Consider the following 12,207-nt stretch of genomic DNA (forward strand, 5'->3'; position numbering starts at 1 on the left):
GGGGGGGGGCTGCAGCCACTCCAGAATTTGCCATAGCCCCCCAACCTCCCTCCCAGTGCCACCACCACCTGCCTGCCCTTGGCCCAGCCTCCTACCAGGAAGAGCCCAGCACAATCCCGGCCCAACACCCCCACTTTCTGTTGTGGCTCCAGCCTGGTACATGGAGCACATGCTGGCTTCAGCCTCCCTGGCCTGGGAGCAACAATGACAATGGTGGCACCTCCAGCCTCAATTGGTCCTGGGGCAGGAGCTGCTAGTGCTAGATACCACTGCTTCCTGGCCATGCAGGGACTGAAGCCAGTATATGCTCCATGCTTTGAGCCAGTACATGGCTGAATGTGGAACTGGAGCCAGAGCCATGACAGAGTAGGTGGGTGTTGGGGAAAGGGGAACAAGCAGCAAGGGGAGCCAAGCAGAGAGAGAGTAAATGGCTGGGTGGGCAGAGGTGTTAGGGAGTGCAGGTGACATAGGGGGGCAGGTGCTGGAGGGCCCAGGTACAGGTGACAGGTGGAGTAGGTAGCATGGGAACACCGGTGGTGGAGGGCAAATGGTAGGTCCTCGCTCCTGCCCCGCTTTCCCTGTTGCAGTGGTGAGGAGATGGCTTTAAGACAACTCTCCAATAATTCGATTCTATACATGGAAAATTATAACTATATACATTTTCTAATGTAAAAGCTAATTATTGTGGGGGAGGTATCTTAAATTCAAAGTTATCTTGGATTTGGATAAATACAAGATGTTTTCTAAGTAAGAGTATGGGATTTTGATTCCTGACGTAAGGACTAATTCAAAGCTAGAAATAAGAGATCTTCTTCTATGAAGCTGCTTATACAAGAATACTGATGTCTCATATAGCACCAGTGTCTGGGATCTCATATGGCACCAGTTCAGTCCACAATCACAATTTACATAACTGGAGTGAAATTTGGTGTATGTACTTGATACATAACAACTGACATCCACAATTGTTTAAAAAAAACTCAAAGTTTCCATTTCCTTTTTTCTTTTCTGCCCATCTATACCACTCTGATTTTTTCTTGGTATATAGCAGTATATTAGGGACCAGCTGTTGTCTTCACTTCACTGCTGGGGAGTGTGGATGTGCCAAACTATGTCAATGATTCATCTTTGTCTGGTGTCTCAAATGGCACCAGTCCAGTCCACAATCAAATTTTATGTAACTGGAGTTAAATATGGTCTTTGCACTTGATATGTAACAACTGACATCCACAATTATTAAAAAAACAAAACTCTGTTTCTATTGCTTGTGTCCTTTCTCTCCATCTCTATCACTCTGATTCTTTCTTTGTCTGCTCCGTAGTTTTTTTCCTTTGCCTTCTTGCCTTTATCCAAAACAAAATACTCCCCAATCTTCATTGTATTCCAGTCAGGGAAGACCCCTGCCACCTCAGTTTAACTATTGCCCCCCACCATTTACAATTGAATTAGTAGAGCTCATGTTTGTGACTGCATTCAACTCTTAGGTAAAGAAAACGGAATATTAATCTGCTTTTCTTGAGTCAATGGTGTGACTACTCACACTCAGACATTTAGCTTAATGTGAGCTTGCCTATTTTCTAATATCAGTTTGTCCTGTGATGCTGCTTGAACAATATAAGAAGCTAGCCTTCTCATAGTTGGACTCCTCCCTCTCCCAGTGGAACCACACCTGATAATATATGATCATAGTATTTTTGTGTGGAAGATGGGGAACTTGCATATTGTCACATCTAACCCAGCTCTGACAGGAAAAGAGAATCAAGACTGAAAATGGGGAGATAACTAAATTGAAAAGAGAGAGAAAGAAGGATAAGTGATAGAGGAAGGATGTGCAAAGAGGTCTGGATAATATGTAAATCTTTAGGTTTTCCTAACTGACCACCAATGGTACAGAAGAATGTAATAAATACCAATGGTACTCAAACACCAAAAATGGCAGCACATTTTCCAACATATTTCAGTACCACAGGTTAGAAAAACACATAATTATTTCAGTTTGAGTAAACAGAAATAAAAATGAAAGAAATTAAAAACCACATAAGAAAATGGTAGGAAGGAGGCAAATCCATGAATAATTTGACACACAGTATAAAAAAGAAATTAGAGACAAGAGAAATGATCAGGTCACAGGGAACAGAAATGTCAAATTTAAAGCGGAATTAATAAAATGGGTCATGAATGAATAAGTAATTATAGCCCTATCAGCATACTGCTTGCACTACAAGTTGTTTATGCTAAGAGTGTTCAGCTAATTATTGAGACATTTTTAAGACCTTGCATTGCAGGCCATGCTGCAGTCTGAAATGCTCCACTATTATTTTCCTTGGAATGAGACACTGCTATATTTTTTGTGATTCAGTGTACTAATTAAAGTAAAACATTACCATTTGTTACAATCCATAATCCATGGTTTGCTCCTCTACCACTAATAAATGCAAAAGAAACCTGTAAGACTTTCTGCCTCATTAGGCAACCTCCTACAGGATTGCCCCATATTATTTCCAAATGTACTTTGTTCTGTCTTTATTAGACAACCATATTTTTTATGCTATTGACTTTTGTTTCTCCCTTTAGACAGATTTCACCATAACCTTGAATAAAACATTTTTAGGCGTACTCTAAGTAAAATTAATAAAATACTAGGTTTAACAGATATATTGGTTATATAAATCTTAATATCAGCATTATTCATTCTTTTATTTTAAATTTCAAATGAGCAAATGAATTAATGCTGGGATCTTCCCATTCTATCTAATGACACCAACTCTGGGACTTTCTACATTTTCAGAGCTAATTTACAGAATCTTTACTCACCTTATCTGTTTTATGAGGGACTGCAGAGTGCTTCCTTTTAGAGCTAAGGAAATTAAAACAGTGAGAGGCTTGAACTCATGCATTAGAACCAGAATTTTCAAAAGTACTTGGTGTCAGCCTCTACAGCATCCATTGACCTCAATGGGAGCAAAATAAAGCCAAAAAGCACTTCTGGAAATCCCTTCCTACATCCAAAATCTGTATTTGAGCTTCTCTCTTCTGATTCATCTCTAATCCAAAATCACATTATTGTTTATGTATATATTTTTTCTCCAGTTTTCCTGGAATTCATATTTGGAATACTGTATAAAGAATAATCTCAAGTGTACATGTTAGACATTTTCATCAACACACAAAATATAAAATGTCTAACCCTTTTTTAGTCAATTACATGGGTAAAAAAAATGGAAATAGGAAGTTATACATGTATTTTGCTTATACTGTAATTATAATAGTCTTAAAATTAACAGTAAAGAAACATTTTAAAGAAACATGAACCTAAATAACTCATTTTTACAGGTACATCTTACTATTTGACTTTATGATTAAACTTCTTTAATAACTGACAGACATTTTAAAAGTATAGAACACATCCTCAGTTTTCTCCAGAGATTTTATTACTAAGCAATTTATGAGCGTATGGAAATGAGAAATCAGTTGAAATTACCTTAATAACTAAATCAAATTTCTGGTGCAAATCCCTGTTTATGGGTTGTAGGAGACTGAGTACAGCTGTTGTAAGATTCATATGGAAATATTGTGGATAATCCTCAGGAGTCCCTGGAAAAAGACATTGAGATTTGAACATGTAATTGGGAGAAATAAGTACTGTTTGTAATAGCCTTATTTAAACATTTTATTTACTTCACTCATTAAACAACAAAGGAATAAAACTAAATATGCTTAGTACAAAAAGTAAAACACTAACAAAAATTGCACTATATGAGAAATTTCGTTGGGCAGTGATTGTCTTAGGCAACAGGGGTGTAGGCTGTAGCTGTGCTGGTCTGGTCTAAGGACATACGCAGACAAGGTTCTTTGGGTGAATCTGATATCTTTTATTAAACTTTTATCTTTTATTTAACTTAAAAAGTTGGAAAACAATTATTAAGCAAGCATTTGGGTTCAAAAACCCTTCATCAGGCTAAGGAAGTTTCATCAGTTGATGTGTGCTCTTCCTGGATGGGATGAATGGTAAAGAAGCCAGAGGCTCAGCTGGTATGCATACAAGACAGGCAGTCAGTGAAAATGTAGACTGAGGAGTCAATGGGGGAGAGACAGCCTGGGGGGGTGGGGGAGGGAAGAGAGAGAAGGGGGATGAATAGTGGAGAGATACCTTAGAGGAAACTTACAAAACAGTTCCCAGAGATGAGCCTATGAACTCCACTTCATCAACCTCCTGGATACTAAAAGTCATGGACTAAATACAGACATTGGATTTATGACACGTTATAACCTGCCTGACATCTGACTCCCTAGGTATAAAAGATATCAGATTCATGTAAAGGACCTTGTTAGGCAAAACACTTAATTAAAAATATATATATAATCATTAGCACATAATATATACTATATCATGTATATAAAATAGTATATAATACTATTAATAGTATATATCATACACACATACATAGTACATACTATTACATGTATATTGGTTTTAAATATTGATAATATCTATTCATATCTTTAATTGGCTTGAGGATTTACAATTAGTGTCAATCAAACAATCTTGACAACATCAGGCAGAATCGTGCCTACAGAAAACATAGCTGAAGCAGCCTTGCTAATGACCTGCAACATCCCTTCTGCTCCAGTAGTACAAAATGGGGGCCAACTGCATCAGTGAGATCTGTGCATAAAAGGAATGCATAACTTGATTCTGCTGCAGGGAAAGAGGACTTAGTAAACCTCCTATCAACATTTCTTTTCACATTTCCCCAAACTTTTTGTTGGTAGTATCATCACAAGGAGAAGAGGCAGCCTGCAGAGAAACAAACAAGCCATGACTGGAGTGAAGAAAGCCTATTTTGCTTCTTGTCTCCTGTTAAAGCTAAGGGGAAACGTCATCAGCAAGAGGCTGAATTACTTTTCCATGCCTCATCCCTGAGTGGTGATTGCCCTTAAAGTGGGCCTGCTACTACTACACCAGTTGAGGAAACCCAACAACATAATTATGATGAGGCTGTTATAGGGAATAAAGATGGAAATAGGAGATTCAGGAAAATACAAACCAGCATAATCGAACAAGAATTCCAAACACAGCTTTGGCTTTCTATTTATGCCAAAACAAACTCATTTAATAAAGTTATACATAGAGTTGGAAGGCACTGTGAGGGCCACTAGTGTCACACAAGGAAAGAACATAATTCTCTCTTTCACAGCCTCTTCTGAGGCATTTTCCTGTAGAGCAGGTGACTTAGCCCTTTGACTGTTTGAAATGTGGATAAGCATCTGTAATTAATCATCAGAAAGCAATTATGTTTTACATGGCATGAATATAAGAGTTCCTAAGTAGTAACGGGTTTGTGTGTTAATTAAGGCATTTACCCTAATGCAACTGGTTGAATTTAATACAGAATAATGAGCATCAAAGATTGTATTGTATTATTAGTTATGTTATTCTATGTATTTACTGGTCATCATCAATATGATCAGTGCTGTACAGAAACAGCTGGTCTCTAAGGAGTGATTTTCAATTGTTTTTAATTCCATCATAATGATAGGGTCAGATAAAAGAAAAGGAAAACAAGAAAGAAAAAAGAAAAGTACCCAGAATCCCATAAATAACAGGCATTAGTAATAAGCTGTTAAATATTAAGCTAGGCCACAGTAAATGTAAGTAGCATGAACTTAACACCATGTACTGTGGGCTATGTTGCACATTACACTTAGGACATGTTAACTGCACTTAAAATACTGGCATCCATGCATTTAAATAGTAAAACATATGGATTGTATCACAGCAACCTTAGAACATTTTGCAGGAGGAATATCTCCAAACCATATTGAGTAACATGTTTTCAGAGAGATCACATGAGCAGCACACCAGTCCTGAACAAGCTCCAGTGAGCTGTCGGGGCTGGGACCAACAGTTGGCTGTTGGTCCCAGCCCCGACATCTCATGGAGTCTTGAGCCAGCTCCAGTGCTGTGCTGTGGCCCAGATCAGGAACCAGCTAATCACAGTAAACATTATTGAGTGATTGCTTAGAATATGCCCTAATTTTAATACCACAGAGTCTAAACATGTACTAAGTGACCTGGGTGACAAGGCTCTATGAGAAGTCTATTGAATGCTAATAGAAACTACCCAAAAGCTCATGGAGTTAAACATGTGCGTGTAAATCTTTGCAGGGACATCCTAATGGATTCACTTTCTATTTGCTTTACATAATTCTCATTTCTAAGGTTTAGAAATTAAAAGAGAGAAGCCAAGACTTCCAGAGGTCGAGAGAGTAAAATATAAAGGTAGTACTTGAACAGCAACTTTTGGCACAATATAAAGACAGTACAACTTACCATGGATGAGAAAGTGATTAAGAAGTTTTAATATTGGAGTGCTAAATAAATGGCTGAAGATACCAACAACAGTATAACCAGTAATGTTTGTCATTGTAAATTGTCCAATATGGAGCCATACACAGTTTCAATTAACTGGATTTATTCCAAAGGAAATTACGTTATTCTAACACTTGAAACATATTACAGAACTAAAGTTCTGCAGGATCTTTGGGTTTCATTATGGAAATTATACCCATTTAGAAGTCTTGCTACTTCTATTTTTTTCCAGGGCTATCGGGGTGAAAACCATCAACCTTAATAGTTTCTAAGAAGCCCAACATGTGAGCTAAAAACTACTCTGGTCTTCATTGTTGTCATAACATATTGAGAAAGTAATATCTTGTATTGAAAAGACACTTTTGTACCATGGAAAAAAGAGAGAGAATGAACAGAATAAATGCACTTTATAGTGGCAGGTTGAAAATCAATTGCTCTCTGGGTTGTTACTAAACTACAAAAAAGTATTTTTTTAATGGAAAAATAAGTGCACAAGAAATGAATCATTAGTACAGAGAAGATGGTATAATACTAAACAGTTGTTCTTGTGTGTGTGTATATATACATAATAATGCAATAGGCCAGAAAGATTTTATTGATATAAAAGTGAGATTGCCCTATCACAGCTCATTCTAAACTTTTAATAACACATACTAACAAACATCTTACCTGTAAAATGCTGCATATGCAGTCTTTCATAAATATATTGCTCTAAAATATTTCCAATGTATAGAATAGAAATGGAATATTTCTTGCATCCCTTTGCAACAGACACAGGAGTACTTTTTAATACTTCCGATCAACACATCTAGATTTATCACTAAAAGATATTTCATCCTAGAAAACTTACTGGAGAACAGAGATTACACAACTATAATGAAAGGGAAGAGGACATTCCTAACAGTTGCTTAACAACTTCCACTTAATGTCTATAATGATATAATGCCAGCAAACTTGCAGACTTAATGTCACTAGCTCAATCACCAGGGCAGACCCTGAACCTATTAGAACAAGAGAGGTCAAAAACTGCATACAAATGAAAAAGAACCATACCAGGTTCTGAATTAGACAGACTCAGGCTTACCTTTTAACATTGGAATACTGATCCTTTTAATGTCAGTGACAAAAATGCTAGGGTAAGCAGGATGCATGCTATGGACACAGCCATGTCAGCAGAAGGGTTTTTTTTTGCTACTCATGACATCAGCTCCCCTGAAGAGCAGAAGCTGCCTTCTGTCACTAAAGATCTAAACTGTGAGCTTGGTAGCATGATTGTGTGGACTGAGAGATGGGATCTTGTTCCACCCCAACCAACACAGTCATGCTATCAGAATTTTTAAAGTAAACAAGGTCTCACATACACAAGAGGGTCAAGGTCTAAAAAATAGCAATTTAAAGCCACTTTACTCCTTAATAAGAACATACATTAGTAATTAATTAACTTGACCTTATGTGCACTGACAATGCTCCTTTAGTTGACTCATTTTAACTTTCCTGAGTGTCCCTATATGGACAATCCCTTAGAGTAGTGATTCTCATCCAATGTAGTATGGTATCTGGGATGCCTTGTGACCCTTTCAAGGATGAGACAGGGTGCCATGCAATGTTAGCACTGTTAAGTATGCAAGCATGATTCACAACATATATCCAGATATTTCAAGTAGGAACCCATATTGTTAAAAACATTTGGACCTGTTCTGGGTCTTGTTACACCTTATGCTGTGAGCTGCACACATGCTGATCAGTATGAATGTTAGCTGAAGTGTGGGGCAGTCACAACTTAAGGCTAACAACCTTCACTGACTGTCTCCTACTAGCACACCTGTGACTTACTACTAGAGGCCTGTCAAGTAGGGAACTAACTAGGAACTACAGCTATACGTTGCCACTGCGGGGCTGGTAAGCCAGGACAGGCTTCTATCCCTGCTCTGGAGATGGGTTGGGGTGGTGTGGGGGGTAATGAAATGGGATGGGTAATGAAATGGGAGATGGAAAGGAAATGGAGATGGGGGAAGACTGGTGAAATGAAGGAAGTCAGCCACTGAAGGATAAAACAAAAAGTAGTAAATAAATTTAAAAGAAATAAAGAGGAAGTAAACTGAGGTGTGGGAGTGCTGGTCATGCTTCTTGGAGTAACTAGGAAGTGGAAGCAGTAAGGGAAGGGTGCTCTTGGGGGAGCTATTGCCCCTAGCCCTGGGAATGAGTCCCCAAGAGCTGGGGCTTTCATCTGGCCTCCTACCTTGTTCTCCTCCTCACCCTTTCTGGACCCCAACTCCTGGACCCATCCATGACCTGTGACCTGGCTAGCTAGCATTGCTCTGCAGGACTTATCCCAGGCCAAACCTTGATCTGTTCTTTGGAACATGCATGGGGACTCCATGGGTACCACATATGGTTTGTGGCGATATGCTCCAGACTATATGTTCTGAGGAAGCAGGGGTGAGATGTTATAACCATACTTTTAATCTCTATGGCCTCAGATTTCTTTAGCTTTAAGGCTGCAGTAGGGTAGCTATATCCCTTGTATAGCTAAGACCTTATTCTTACTTCCTGCTTTAATTTCCTACTTTTCCTCAGATTTTCAGACTCGTAAGAAAAGACAAGAAAGTACACAATCTCAGAGGAAGAGGAGAATTACTAATAAATGCAGATCTGCTGCAACAAATTGAAATGGAAAGCACTCAAAGAACGATAAAAAACAAAACAACTCTACATGTGATTTACAACTGCATTTCAGTTCATAATACATCACAACTGAAAAATCTGAGATATTGAGTCATTTCGTGCCCAAAACAAGTCTATTTGTATCAGCTGAAGGCAAACATCACTTTCTTTCACTGCAATAAAAATCCTTAGAATATCTTAAGTTCTTGGATCTTAGAGCTTCATAACAGCAGGGTAACTACTTCCTCTCCTGGCCCTCAAGCGATGCATGCATCAGTGCATGAAATTCCACATAAGAAGGAAAAGAAAAACACTTCTTTATGGCAGATTCTTGATGGTGGTGGTAGTAGGGACTTCTGTTCTATAAGTGGCACTGTTTCAAGCTGTTCTTTGATTTAAAATGTTAGAAGTAATCACAATGATTTGGATCATTGATCAAAATGGAAGTGCAGCTGTTAAACTGGACCCTGGACATGAGAAAAGCAGAGTTCAACTTGCTCAAGGAAATCTTGGGGAGGATCCCCTGTGAGACTAGTTTAAGAGGGAGAAAAGTCCAGACGAGTTGGCTGTACTTCAAAGAAACCTTACTAAAGGCACCGAAACAAACCATCCAGATGTGCAGGAAGACTAGCAAGTATGGCAGAAGACCAGCTTCTCTTAGCAGGGAACTCTTCAGTAAGCTAAAACACAAAAAGGAAGCTTCTAAGAAGTGGAAACTTGGACAAACAGCTAGAGAGGAGTATAAGAGTATTGCTCAGGCATGCAGAGATAAAATTAGGAAGGCCAAAGCACAGTTGGATTTGCAGCTACCAAGGGACATGTAGGGTAACAAGAAGCGTTTCTACAGGTATGCCATCAACAAGAGGAAGGTCAGGGAAAGTGTGGATCCCCTACTGAATGGGGAAGGCAACCTAGTGACAGAGGGTGCAGAAGAGGCTGAAGTGCTCAATGCCTTTTTTACCTTAGTCTTCAAAGGCAAGTTCAGCTCCCAGACTACTACACCTGGCAGCACAGTTTGGGGAGGAGGTTAGCAGCCGACAGTGGGGGGGAAAAAACATGTTAGGGACTATTTAGAAAAGATGGATGTGTATAAATTCTTGGGGCCAAATGGGATGTACCTGAGGTTATTGAAGGAGTTGACCAATGTGATTACAGAGCTGCTGGCCATCATATTTGAAAACTCGTAGTAATCAGGACAGGCCCAAGATGATTGGAAAAGGGCAAATATAGTGCCCATCTTTAAGAAAGGGAAGATGCATAATTCAGGGAACTACAGATCAATCATCCTCACCTCAGTCACTGGAAAAATCATGGAGCAGGTCCTCAAGCAACCCATCTGCAAACACTTGGAGGATAAGAAAGGGGGTTAGGAACAGTCAGTATGGATTCACCGAGGGCAAGTCATGCCTGACCAACCCGATTGCCTTCAATTAGATGTCTGGCTCGGTGGATGCGGGGAGACCAGTAGATGTGATTTACCTTGACTTAAGCAAAGCTTTTGATATGCTCTCCCACAACATTTTTGCAAGAAAGCTAAGGGGGTATGGGTCAGATAAATGGACTGTAAGGTGGACAGAAAACTTGTTGGATCATGAGGCTCAGAGGCTTGATGTCTAGTTGCCAGGTGGTATCAAGTGGAGTGCCCCAGACGTCAGTCCGAAGGCCAGTTTTGTTCAATATTTTCATCAGTGACCTGGAAAATGGGATAAAGGGCATCCTCAGCAAGTTTGCAGATCACACCAAGCTGAGGGGATTTAGTAGATACCCTGGAGGATAGGGCTAGGATTCAAAGCGGGGTGGGCAATATGCGGATCGTGGGCTGGATGTGGCCCACCAGACCATTCTATCCACCCTGCAGGGCCCCTAAACAATTTAGAAAATTAATATTTATCTGCCCGTGGCTGCCTGTCATGTGGACCTCGATGGCTTGCTAAAACTGAGTAAGTTGCCCTCCACCCAAAATAATTGCCCGCCCCTAATTCAAAGAGACCTCAAGAAATTGGAGGATTGGATCAAAATAAATCTTAGGTTCAATAAGGACAAATGCAAAGTCCTGTAATTAGGACAGAACAATCCCTTGCACCACTACAGGCTGGGGACCGATGGGAACTCTGCAGAAAAGGACCTGAGGTTTACAATGGACAATAAGCTGAATATGAGCCAACAGTGTGCCCTTGTCACCAAGAAGGCTAACAGCATATTGGGCTGTATTGGTAGGAGTGTTGCCAGCAGGTAAAAGGAAGTGATTATTTGCCTCTATTCAGCACTGGTGAGGCCACATCTAGAGTACTGTGTCCGGTTTTCGGGCCCCCCACCACAGAAAGGATGTGGACAAATTGGAGAAAGTCCAGCAGAGAGCAACAAAAATAGTTAGGGGGCTAGGGCATGTGACTTCTAAGGAGAGGCTGAGAGAACTGGGATTATTTAGTCTGGAGAAGAGAAGCCTAAGGACAGATTTAATAGAAGTTTTCAACTACCTGAAGGGTTGTTCCAAAGAGGATGGAGCTTAACTGTTCTCAGTGGTGACAGATGACAGAACAAAGAGAAATGGGCTCAAGTTGCAGCAAGGGAAGTTTAGGTTATTTATTTGGCAACACTTTCTCACTAAGAGGGTAGTAAAACACTGGAGCAGGCTACCAAGAGAGGTTGTAGAATCTCTGTCCTTTGAGGTTTAAAGAGCTGGCTAGACAAAGCCTTAGCTGGAATGATATATTTGCATGGTTCTGTTTTGAGCAGGGGGTTGGACTAGACGACGTCCTGCGGTCCCTTCCACCCCTCATTTTCTATGATTCTATGATTGCAAGCAAACATTAGAGTTGCATTTTATCACATGACTACAATGCTGATAATATATTTGCTCTAAGTTATATGGAATGCTCTTTGTATGCATCTGTGGGTCCATCAACTCTAAACCATAAAGTAAAGGAATTTTTTCCCCCCAAGCCCTGTACGAATGTCATTTCATAACCCTAAGCCAAAAAACAAAAAAGTGTACCTAAATTTTGACTTCTGAATCAATATTTTAGCATCTAAATAAATACTGATACTTCATAACTGCTGTGGTGTCTAACAGCCCTGGGTACTTGGCAGATAATGACAGACTCCATATTAGAAGGTATGAAACAGAGTGAGTAAAGATGATGGATGGAGATGTAAAGTAAATGGGTTGA

The 12,207-nt window shown here is 39.6% G+C and overlaps 1 protein-coding gene across 4 annotated transcripts in view; it reads right to left on the reverse strand.

The window, feature by feature from the left end:
* The window catches only part of PCDH15 (protocadherin related 15), a 1,188,119-nt gene that overhangs the window by 615,414 nt on the left and 560,498 nt on the right, over nt 1–12,207 (reverse strand). For all 4 annotated transcript variants that reach the window (XM_019507771.1, XM_019507770.1, XM_019507773.1 and 1 more), the window contains one exon: nt 3,482–3,594. In XM_019507771.1, coding sequence (XP_019363316.1) covers nt 3,482–3,594 — 113 coding nt within the window. The remainder of the gene's footprint in view (nt 1–3,481; nt 3,595–12,207) is intronic.

The sequence above is a fragment of the Gavialis gangeticus genome, unplaced genomic scaffold (genome assembly GCF_001723915.1).
Source record: "Gavialis gangeticus isolate Ggan-Ray unplaced genomic scaffold, GavGan_comp1, whole genome shotgun sequence".
NCBI lineage: Eukaryota > Metazoa > Chordata > Crocodylia > Gavialidae > Gavialis > Gavialis gangeticus.